General features: G+C 54.5%; 1 protein-coding gene across 1 annotated transcript in view; it reads right to left on the bottom strand.

Annotated features, from left to right (window-relative positions):
* Window positions 1-7,120: 7,120 nt before the first annotated feature.
* SRC (SRC proto-oncogene, non-receptor tyrosine kinase) overlaps window positions 7,121-10,815 on the bottom strand; it is a 51,723-nt gene continuing 48,028 nt past the window's right edge. Inside the window, exons 13-15 of the mRNA XM_090286377.1 lie at window positions 9,968-10,121; window positions 9,694-9,825; window positions 7,121-9,403 (exon numbers count right to left, since the gene is read on the bottom strand). Coding sequence (XP_090142503.1) covers window positions 9,195-9,403; window positions 9,694-9,825; window positions 9,968-10,121 — 495 coding nt within the window. The 3' untranslated portion in view covers window positions 7,121-9,194. The remainder of the gene's footprint in view (window positions 9,404-9,693; window positions 9,826-9,967; window positions 10,122-10,815) is intronic.

Raw genomic sequence — 10,815 nt, 5'->3', positions numbered from 1 at the left:
TGGAGGGACAAATGCAAGTGTCCCAGGACGAATACAAAGGCTGCGAACCCTGCAGAGAAGGGGGCTGGGCCGGGGGCTACTCTGTGCCTGTCTCTGTGTTTCTCACACACACACATGCACGCACTCCATGGCCAGCAGGAGCAGCTGCTCCTGGGGTGACTGTTCCAGGAAAAGCCGAGGGAGTGAAAGGAAACAAAACCTCCAGCCCGCAGTGACCCCTGGAGTGGAGCAAGGGGGAGGCGGCTGCCCACACTGGAAACCCAACAAGCCAGCAGAGACTAGGAGGGCCGAGGCTCAAGGGACTGATCAGGAGCCAGACCCTGGCTCGGCCACACAGACACACACACACACCTGACAGGCCCTGCACAAATGTTGTGTGTGGGGGTGGGGGGGACAGACACACACACACATAAGCACACTTATGACTGTGTAGTCACATCTTGACAGGAAAAAAACGAATCAAAGCCAGGTAACATTAAGCTAAAACTTAGAGGCAGAGAGAGACAAGAAAGAAGGAAACAAAAGGAGACGGAAACAGAAACAGAGACAAAGAGCCTGAGAACAGAGAGGGGAAAGGGGAAGGACAATGGGGGGCGGTAGAGAGGTGGCAGCAGGCGCAAATGCAGGAGGCGCACACAGGGGCTTGGGGAGAAAACTGAGGTGGGGACCGAAGAAGGGTGACAGGAAGACAGAAAGAAGCACCCCTGCCACCCGGCTGCCTCTGAAGGACTCTCAGTTGAAGTTTTCAGACAGAACACGCAAATGAAAGGTGCCTGAGTGGTGGGGGGGACCCTCAGCCCAGCCCATGCTGGATTCAGGCAACAGGGAGGGGGGTCAGCAAGGGACCACACGCAGGCCACGCACAACACACCATACATACGCCACACACAACACACACACCACCACACGCAGGCCACGCACAACACACCATACATAAGTCACACACAACACACACACCACCACACGCAGGCCACGCACAACACACCATACATAACCCACACACAACACACACACCACCACACGCAGGCCACGCACAACACACCATACATAACCCACACACAACACACACACCACCACACGCAGGCCACGCACAACACACCATACATAACCCACACACAACACACACAGGCCACATACAACACAAACAGGCCACACACACAGTGTACCGCATACATACCACACGCATGCCACATCCACACCATACATGTACCACACATGCATGTACACACCAGAACAAACTCAACGAGGCCAGAGAAAGCTGAGATTAAGATCAGCCCCAGAGAGCAGGGGAAGGGAGAGAGGCGGGAGGTAAACAGGAAGAGCTGGAGCCTTCCGCGTGCCTCTCTCGCCCTCTCCCGGTGTCTGTCTGTATGTTTGTCTGTCTCTGTCTCTGTCTCTGTCTCCTTCACGCACACAATCACAGCCCCTAGAAAAGGGAAGCAGGAGGAGGCAGAGAAAGAGAGGACGCCATGCCTCAGTGGCAGTCCCACCCTGGCTCTGTCCAGCTTCCACCTCCTGGCCTGGCGTGGCAGTTCTGCTGCCTGGGGTGCCCCCCTTTCCCACCCTTCTTCTCCTGTTATTCCTGCTCTCTCTCAGGCCTCCCTCAGCTCCTCACTGGTGGAGCCCTCCTTGGCTCTCTGCTCAAGTGTGGGACCCCGTCTCTAGCTCCTGGGACCGTGGGTCTTTCTGCATCTGTTCTGCTTCTCTGTCCTAGACAGTGAGTGCGTGACCGGGGCTGCTCGCCAGCAAATTCCCCTCACCCCTGAACCCTCAGCCCCCAACCAGGGTCAGGCACGTTGTGAGTGCGTGACAGAAACCCGTTAAAAGAAGGAAGGAATGCCCCGGAGAGGGATGCGTGCAGACACGGGGTGAGCGCAAAGGTGGAGAGCACCAAGGAGGAGCGCAGGACAAAAAAGCAGCAAGGAAAAGCGGGGGGCGGAAGGGAGAGACCCAGAGTGGGATGGGAAGACAGGGGCAGGCACATATGGAATAATTAAGATGAAGGCCGGGGGGTGGGGGAAACACTCACACAGCCGGACAGGAACAGCTGCTCCATAATGAGTGTTTTAAGAAGAGGCTAAAGAGCTCAGGGGCTGAAGAAAACACCGACCCCCACCCTAGCCATGGCAAGGGGAGGGGGCTGCAGGGAACACAGCCCATACTGGAAATTCAACAAGCCTGCAGATCTGGGAGCTCAGAGGGCCTAGGGGACAGATGGGGAGCCAGATCCCTGTTCCCTGGCAGACACACAGACACCAGGTGTTTGTTAGGGGAAATGAATGAATGAATGAATGAATGAGGGGCCCCAGAGAAAGAGACAAACCTGCTAGGGTGAGAGAGATGGACAGAGACAGAGATGGTGAGGGAGGGGCCTGGCACATACATCATCTGTCACACAGAAGTCAAGGGCAAACCAAGGAGGCAGAATGAAGCAACAGAAAAATGCAGAGGCAGAAGGCACAAAGGGCACTCAGCCCTGCCAGGAACAGCATTTGCCCAGGCTGGGAACAGAAGAGGAGCTCAGTAAATCAGCAGCACACAATATGTTTAGGGGCCCATAAAAATGTTTTAATTTTTTTTTAATCAAACGAAAAATAAAATTTTAGCTCAAAGAAAATCTTTTAAGATATAATATTAAATATACCAATATTATCACAAAATATAATGTTTAGTATTGTTTATGGAGGAAAGGGCTCATGAAAGCAAAGCTAGGCAGGGCCCACAAAACTTAAAATTGGGTCCTGGTTCAGTGCCCAGCCTGGGACTGGGCAACTCAAGGCCAAGTTTAGGATAGACCCTAATGCAGGGAGTGCCAGAGCCAAGGAAACCCAGGGAAGGAACAGTCAGGAAGCCTTCCCAGAGGAGGTGAGATTCCCAGGCTGAAGGGAAGGCAAAAGAAGCAATGTGGGCAAGGCCTGCATCAGGGCATCAGGGTGCCAGGGGTGGCTAGATCCAGCCTGGAAAGGCCAGGAACAGCAAGCAGGTGGGAGATGGGACTCCCTCTACCAGGGACAGGGGATTGTGAGCAGGGCCAGAGCGGGGAGGAGGAAATGAAAGGCCGCGGAAGAGTCTGGGCCAGTGATGGCTGAGCCTCCCAAGACATGTGACCATTGCTGGATGGGAATGACAGAAGATGAGTTGAATTTGGGGGGGGCTGAGCATAAGATGTCCAGGGAATGGTCACCAGGGAAACCACCCATGAGGGGGGCCAGAATTGGGGCCAAGATGGGGAGTGAGCAGAAAGTCACCCCAGAGGCCAAGTTCCAGGAGCGCTGGGGAAGGGGTTCGTGGGTGGGGACACACACACACACATACATGCACACACACACATACACACGCACACACCAACAGGGCAGCAGGAAAAGCCAGAAGAAGGAAAAGGAGGAGGATATTTAACAAAGCTGCAGCGAGGTGGACGTGGGAGGTAGAGAGACAGACCCACTGGCACTAAGATCCAGCCCCAGACAGACAGACACATGGACACGCGCACACTCCACCCTGGGGTCGGGCAATCAGAGAAAGAGATGAACACTGAAGGAGACCATAGCAAAGGGCAGGCAGCGAGAGGGTCAGGCAAAGGCAGCCAGACAGATGAATGCACAGGCAGAGCCTGGCAGGGACACAGACCCAGGGTCCCATGGGTCATACTCTGAGGGAAGCAGATATGTGGGCACTGGGTGGGAAGACCGCAGGGAGGGGAAGTCTCGGGAGAGTGAGAGCAGGATGGATGACAGACGCACTGAACACCTTCTCCAGGCCCCTTCCCCGCCCTCAAGCACCCCCGTCCGTGCCCCTTTCCCTGGCTGTTCCTATCTATCTCTGTATTTGTCTTTCTGTTCTTCTCTCTGCAAACCACAGCATTTTGGAGCCCCCAAGAGAAAAATGGGAAGAGAAGACAGAGACAAAAGAAAATGCAGATGACAAACCATGTGTGACCATGTGTGTGTGTGTGTGCGCATGCACGTGTGTGCTCAAATGCACCTTTAGCACAAGGTCTGGGGCAGAACTTAATGGGAAAACAGAAGGGGATGAAAGAGCAGAGGGTGAAGGGAGAGACGGACCGCAGGGGTGGGTGCCACCTGGAAGACTGGGGAAGCAGGGACAGGCCCATGATGGACACACGACCCACGGGACACACACGCACACAGTGCACACCTTGCATACCACACACGCTGGAAGTGCAACAGCAGGAGGGAGCTCAGTGAATCCAGGGAGAAAGGGAGGTAGGGGAGGGGCTGAGAAAAACAGACAGATGTGGCACAGAAGGCCTGACACAGACACACAGGCACACATGTGCAATCACACATCCACAGGGACCCATGGCAGGACTGGGCCCCGGGTAAATCTTCAGTACAAGTTTTACATATGAATGTATGAAAGAATAAGCAGGCCAACCCTGACTGGGGTGGCTCAGTAGCTTGGGCATCGTCCCGCATAACGAAGGGCCGCCGATTCAATTCCTGGTCAGGGCACATGCCTGGGCTGCGGGTTTGGTCCCTGGTTGAAGCACGTATGAGAGGCAACGGACCCATTTCTCTCACACATTGACCTTTCTCTCCCTCTCTTTTTCCCTTTCTCCCCCTCTCTCTAAAAATAAAAGGAAGGTAAAAGAACAGGCCGGCAGCCCTGAGTGAGAGCCAATAAGTGTGGACCAGAGGCTGGAGAGACAGAGACACAGAGACATATTCAGAGACAGATGGAGGCACCGAGGCGATGGGCAGAGAACGTGTGCAAGACCAGAGGAGCACACACGCAGAAACACGCTCCATGTTTCTAGATGGGAGGGAGGGGTAAGAAAAACAAATTATGCTCTTCTGTACTTTTCTGTATCTTTTCTACTCTGCTGTGAGGAGCATTTTTTCCCCTTGGCGTATATATATTATTTTCTCCAAAAGAAAAAGACTGCATGCAGAATATGAGAAAACCACTGAAAACAGGAAGAGAGGAGGAGGGGACGTGGGGGTCCCAGGTCTCCCATCCTCTGACATGAGCTGGAAACTGGACAGGGCTGCCGGAGGAGGAGCAGGCAGGGGGCTGTGAGATGGTGGTCCCAGCAGAGGGGACATCTCTCGCCTCTCCACATTCCGTCTCTCTCACAAAGAGTCGAGCAAAAGCAAACTGAACAGAGGCCCAGAGCAAGGGAGTCAAAAACCTGAGAAGGAGCCAGACAAGAGGTGGGCCAGTCAGAGGGAGATTTTCTGCCTCTCTTCCCCTGTGGGCCAGATCTGGGTGCATCGGCGAGAAATGCCCCGTTCTTTCAGGTTCTCGGTCTAGATGGCAAAGCGCATGAACCACCCTGACAACCCTGCATGTTCCAGGGGGACAGGGAAAGCCCCCCGGGGGGCAGCCGGTGGACTCTGAGATATGTTCTGAAGGATGAACAGGAGTTTGCCAGGCTGCAGAGAGGAAAGAAAGAGCATTCCCAGCAGTGGAAACAGCCTGGGCAAAGACAGGGAGGTGCGAGGGCCTGGGGGGCAGTCAGAGGCAACAAGATATTGTTAAGGAAGAAAATCTGAAAGAGACAGGGAGAAAGAATAGAGGTGAGGGAGAGCAGGGAGTCACAGAGAAAAAGAGAAACTAACGGTGAGAAACAGAGACACATATGGAAACAAAGACAGCGAACCAGAAGCACACAGACACACAGAGAAAGACCGAGAAGTTGGGCGAAAGGCAGGTGAAGGCAAGGAACAGAAAGAAACACAAAAAAATTCTCGAGACAGAGTCAGGGTGACCCAGATGAAAAGAGGACGGGAGAGAGTTGGAGAGGCAGACAGACAAAGAGACAGGGCCGGAGAAAGGCATACAGAAAGACACACGGAGAAACACAGGGGGACAGTGGAGAGCAAGGGGACGTGGGACCTCTCCGGGCGTCTTCAACACAGGCCGGCTGTGGACACCGATGCTGCGCAGGCGCAGTCTGACCTCCACAGCGGTGCTGCCCAGCACTTTGTCCCTGCTGGGGCTGGGTGCATCACCGGCCCACCTGCACGTGTCCCTATGCCCGAGGGCACACGTGGGCCCTCCCACTTGGTGTGTGCACTCCGAACCTACCTGGGTCCACACGGACACACACTGCCCCACGCTTGTCTACAGAACTGAGTTACACACATGGGAACCCACAGGCCAGGAGTCTGCAGGTCAGGCTGGAAGGATCTGGATTTGTGTCCACGCAATACACAGTCATGCACTCACTTTATACCCCACTAAGACCCAGGTACACACATACCCCAGGCGCCCCCAGGCTAGCACACTACCTGGACACGTGTGTATAGAGACGCACAGAGCCATGGGCAACAGGACACCCACACACACACATCCTAGGACCCTGCCCCCACCCCCTATGAACAAACAGAAGACCCATGCCGCGAACACATCCATGTTCCTTGGAAGTTCCTGGTCATGCTCCGAAGTCATGAGCATACCCATGAGGTCTCAGGCTTGTGAAAACAATATTGAACAAAGTAATGTCCCAATTTTGAAATTTGTTTTTAATTAAAGTGTTATCACTGCCAGAGGTGACTCACAGATAGGTGTGTGGTCTGATGAAAAATAAATTTCTTCATAGAGGCTCTTGTTGCAAATGAACTTCCCAGGTTGTGTCCATGTGTGGTAGGAAAGAAGGGAGGCGAGGGAGAGTCCTGGATTTTTCTCCAGAGTGCCTGGGACTTTGGTTGGTCCAGCCCCACCTCCCACCCAGCCCAGCACTCCTGGGAAACACACAGATGGCGCGCACACAGCCACATCTCCCATAAGCACATCCACAACTCTGCGCAGGCCTGACAAGCCCACCCAGCGCCCAGAGTGTCAACTGTCACCATCCACCCAGGGCATCAGAGTTCTGAACTGCTTATACTTTGGGCGTCCTGGGATTCTTTGGTGCACCTCAGACACAAGCAAGGCTTCTGCCAAATGTGCTCACTCCCCAGATGCAGGTACAGGTGTGCACGCATGGGCACATTCTGAAGTAGCTGTCTCCAATCTGATCATGTCACACCCAGGCCTGAAGCCCTCCAGGCAGCAGTGCTGCCTGCGCAAAGGCCCCTGTGACCAGTCTGTCCTTACCTCCCACCCGCTTCCCTCTCCAGCACACAGTAGCTGCTCAATAAACCAGTGGCTGAACTCTGAGGTCTGTTTGTGTTTAATCAGATAATATGCAAAGTATTTACAATCAATTCTGGATTTCCCCCTCCCCTGCAAGCCTGGGCCATGGAATGTGGGACCGCCAGGCCCTGCCCAGAGCTGGGGCCCCCCAGCCTCTGCATAGTCATCTGAAATCTACAAAACACAATTTATTTGTTTGTTTTTAAAAAAGGACAGTATTAGGACACCTTATACAAAGGATCTTGAGCAGTTGGAAGGAACTTTTAGAGCTCGCTGTTGCAAACGAGCCCAGACTTGACTGGGAAAGACAGGAGGAGACTTGGGTAAGAAACATGTATGAAAAGAAAAGTTGAAATTCCATAGGCAGGCACCGCTTAGCCTCCTTCCCTGCTGGCAGGGCCTGGCTGGCTCAAGAATCCCTGGCAGTGGGAATGTTATTGCTATGGGGGGATGGGGGGGGGGGGCAGGCTGTGGGTGAAATGTACAATGTGTCTGGGGGACAGAGTAAGGGGCATTTTTACATGTTAAATATGAACACACACGGAGGAACACACACGTGCACACACACATACACACACAGAGGCCCTTGGCAAACTGCCCACAAACTGTCAGCCACCCCCTTTAAGAAGAGCACACTCAGGCCCAGGAAAAAGCCACCACATACCCTGAAAAGCAGAGCTAGGGCCAGAACACAATCTCCTGATGCCCCGGGCTGTGCTCACTGTGTGATGCTAGACCACAGGGTCTGGACATGAGAGGAGCAAGTGCAGAGGCCATGGCCACCTCTGGAGGCAGACACTGCAGCCAAGAGAGAAGCAAAGTCCACCCAAGGTCACACAGCCAGTCCTGGTGCATGGCAGTGGACACCCTCATCCTCTCTCACCCGAGCCTAGGCACTCCCTTCCCTACTCATGGCTTAAGGGGTGCCAACTTGGGGAGGACAGCAGGGGCCAGGTGTTGAAATGACACAGGACAAACTGGGCAGAGGACCTGGGGTTCCCTCCTAAGGCCAGGACCAGAGATTCCCAATTACTTAGAAATTCTTTCTGCTTGATTGCCCCCAGAGCCTGGGAGCTCACTCCCTTTCATGACTGGCTAGCTCTGAAGGTCAAAACCCACCCACATTCTGATTGAAGTCTGCCTCCCTACACCTGCAGCTTCACCTCTCATTCCTAGCTCAGCCCCATATCCACCTCCACTTTCCCCCCAAAAAACAGCCCCACTGAGTGGCAAATAGCAGCAGGACTCTCTGCCGTCTCTAACCCATGCTCTCGTCCCTTGTCCCTTGGGCTGCCACAGTGTGTCCATGATGCCGCTGTGGACAATCTGGTTGGTTCCTGAGGAAGACAGAGGGAGCACCGGGTTCTGATCCCATCTCAACCCAGAACTGCTCTGTGGCATTGGATAAGTCACAACCTCTCTTCGGACTCAGTTTCCCGATGGGTAATAAGGGACATGGAATTGATTATCTCTAAGGGTCCCTTGGATCTAAGAAGGGCAGGGTTTGAGGGGATGCCCAGCGCACCCACCATCAAGTCAGTCTAGGCCTCAGCCTGCCCTGCCTGGGAGGCACAGCAGAGGGGTCTGGACCCCCAGGCCTCTACCACTGGTGTTTCAGAAATGGATGGCAAGGGGCAAGGTATCAGTCAGGCTGACGGCCAAGGGCCTATCACTTTTCTTTGGAAAGGCTCTTTGGCCAGCTCTGGAGACAGACCTGGGTGGCATGGAAGTGGGAAGGAGCCAATGGGTAGAGTAGGTTGAGGCTGGGAAAAGAAGAGCCCTCAGCCCCAGCTCTTCTTCCTGGGTCCTCCTGCCTCGATGCACGGAGCTCCGGGAGGGGTACAAGGAGGAGGCATGTGGCTGGAGCAGGAGCCAGAGCACAGTCACTGTGCCAGGTGTAGACCCCGCCCTCGGGGCTGCCCCAGGGCCCAAGCCCTTCCATGCCACAAAAGAGGGAGTGGCCTCATCACTGGCAACTCAACCCCATGGAGAGGATCCAAGGCAAACAGGCCGAGGGAGGCAGGACCCCACACTGGGGGCAACCCAGCTCCAGATCCAAGCTGAGAAGCCAGTCTAGCCCCATAGCCAGCTCCCTATAGGTTCTCTCCAGGCTGGTATTGGGGCTCAGTGGACGTGAAATAGTCCTCCAGGAAAGCCTGCAGGTATTCGAAGGTGGGCCTCTCCTCCGGCTCCTTCCGCCAGCACTGGCACATGAGGTCGTGCAGGGACTCCGGACATTCAGGTGGGCAGGGCATCCGATAGCCCCGCTCCACCTGGTCCAGCACCTCCCGGTTTACCATCCCTGTGGGCAGAGAGAGGACTGAGAAGGCTGGCCTTGGGGAGGAGAGCAGGGTTGGGGGAAGCTGACGGGGACATCAGAGAGGGCTTCACACCAGGACAGGGTAGGTGTAACCATGGGTAAGCCCCTTCCCAAGGTTGGAAGCCCTGACCAGAGAGAGCCTAAGATCACAGGTTCAGCTTCTTTGTTATACAGATAGGGAAACTGAGGCCTGGGAGGGGGTCTGGCTTCTCTAAGGTCACCAGGGCAAAGGGGTTCAGGGACCGAAAACGGGCTGTGGGGAACCCTCTTACCAGGGTAGGGCACCCGGCCCTTTGTTGTGAGCTCCGTCAGCAGGATCCCAAAGGACCACACATCTGACTTGATAGTGAACCGACCATAGAGGGCAGCTTCTGGAGCCGTCCACTTGATGGGGAATTTGGCACCTGCAGGAGCAAGAAAGGTCAGATAGGTGCCTATCTGCCAGAAAGCACCATTCCCATCCCCACTTAACAGATAAGGAAACTGAGGTTCAGAGAAGGGGCATGGCTTCCCAAGGCATATGGTACCCACCCAGACCCTGCCCACCTTGCCGTGCTGTGTACTCGTTGTCTTCAATGAGCCGAGCCAGGCCGAAGTCAGCTACTTTGCACACAAGGCTCTCTCCAACCAAGATGTTGGCAGCACGCAGGTCCCGGTGGACATAGTTCATCCGCTCCACGTATGCCATGCCTGAAGCGATCTGCAGGCAGAGCCCAGGAACCTGGCTCAGGGGCCACCCCACACCCTTCCCAAGTCACAAGGCATGTACCCAGGGCTGGGATCATCCCCACAACAGAGAGCCAACCAAACACCTGCCTTCCCAGTTCTTCAGGCAAACGAAGCCAGGTTACAATAAATGATATTGGCACCAAAAGGTAGGACCAACACTCAGCAGGAGGGAACACCAGATGAAGGGTAAAGGGAAAATGGGAGGCACAAGATGCAGCCAGAGCAGCAGAGTCACCATGAAAAAGAGGCGCCAGATGCCCCAGAGACACAGATGAGTGCCAGGTCCTGCCTACTGTCCCAAGTCCCCATTCTGAGCCTCAATTTTCTCACCTGTCAAATGTAATAACAGCCATCCCGATCACCCCGACTGCAATAAGGATTAATTGGAAAAATGGTTGTTGAGCAAACACATACTAACTCATGTTTGTTGAGTGAATAAATGACCTTCACAGAGAAGAAAACTGAGGCCTGACGTCCCATAGCAAGTCTGCAAATCCTGCTGCCCAGGTAAGGACTCTTGCTTCTGTCCAGAACCACCAAGTAATCCCAAGTAATACATGAGGCAAGATCAGTGCATGTGAAGGCAACGAAAGCAAGCTTCCTGGAGGGGCTGCTCAAGAGGCCAGAACTGGCTGAGCCATGTGGGTCTGAGTGCTCAATGCCAA

The sequence above is a fragment of the Furipterus horrens genome, unplaced genomic scaffold (genome assembly GCF_987537825.1).
Source record: "Furipterus horrens unplaced genomic scaffold, mFurHor1.1.pri manual_scaffold_8, whole genome shotgun sequence".
NCBI classification, from domain to species: Eukaryota; Metazoa; Chordata; class Mammalia; order Chiroptera; family Furipteridae; genus Furipterus; species Furipterus horrens.
This window is presented reverse-complemented; position numbering and strand designations above follow the sequence as displayed.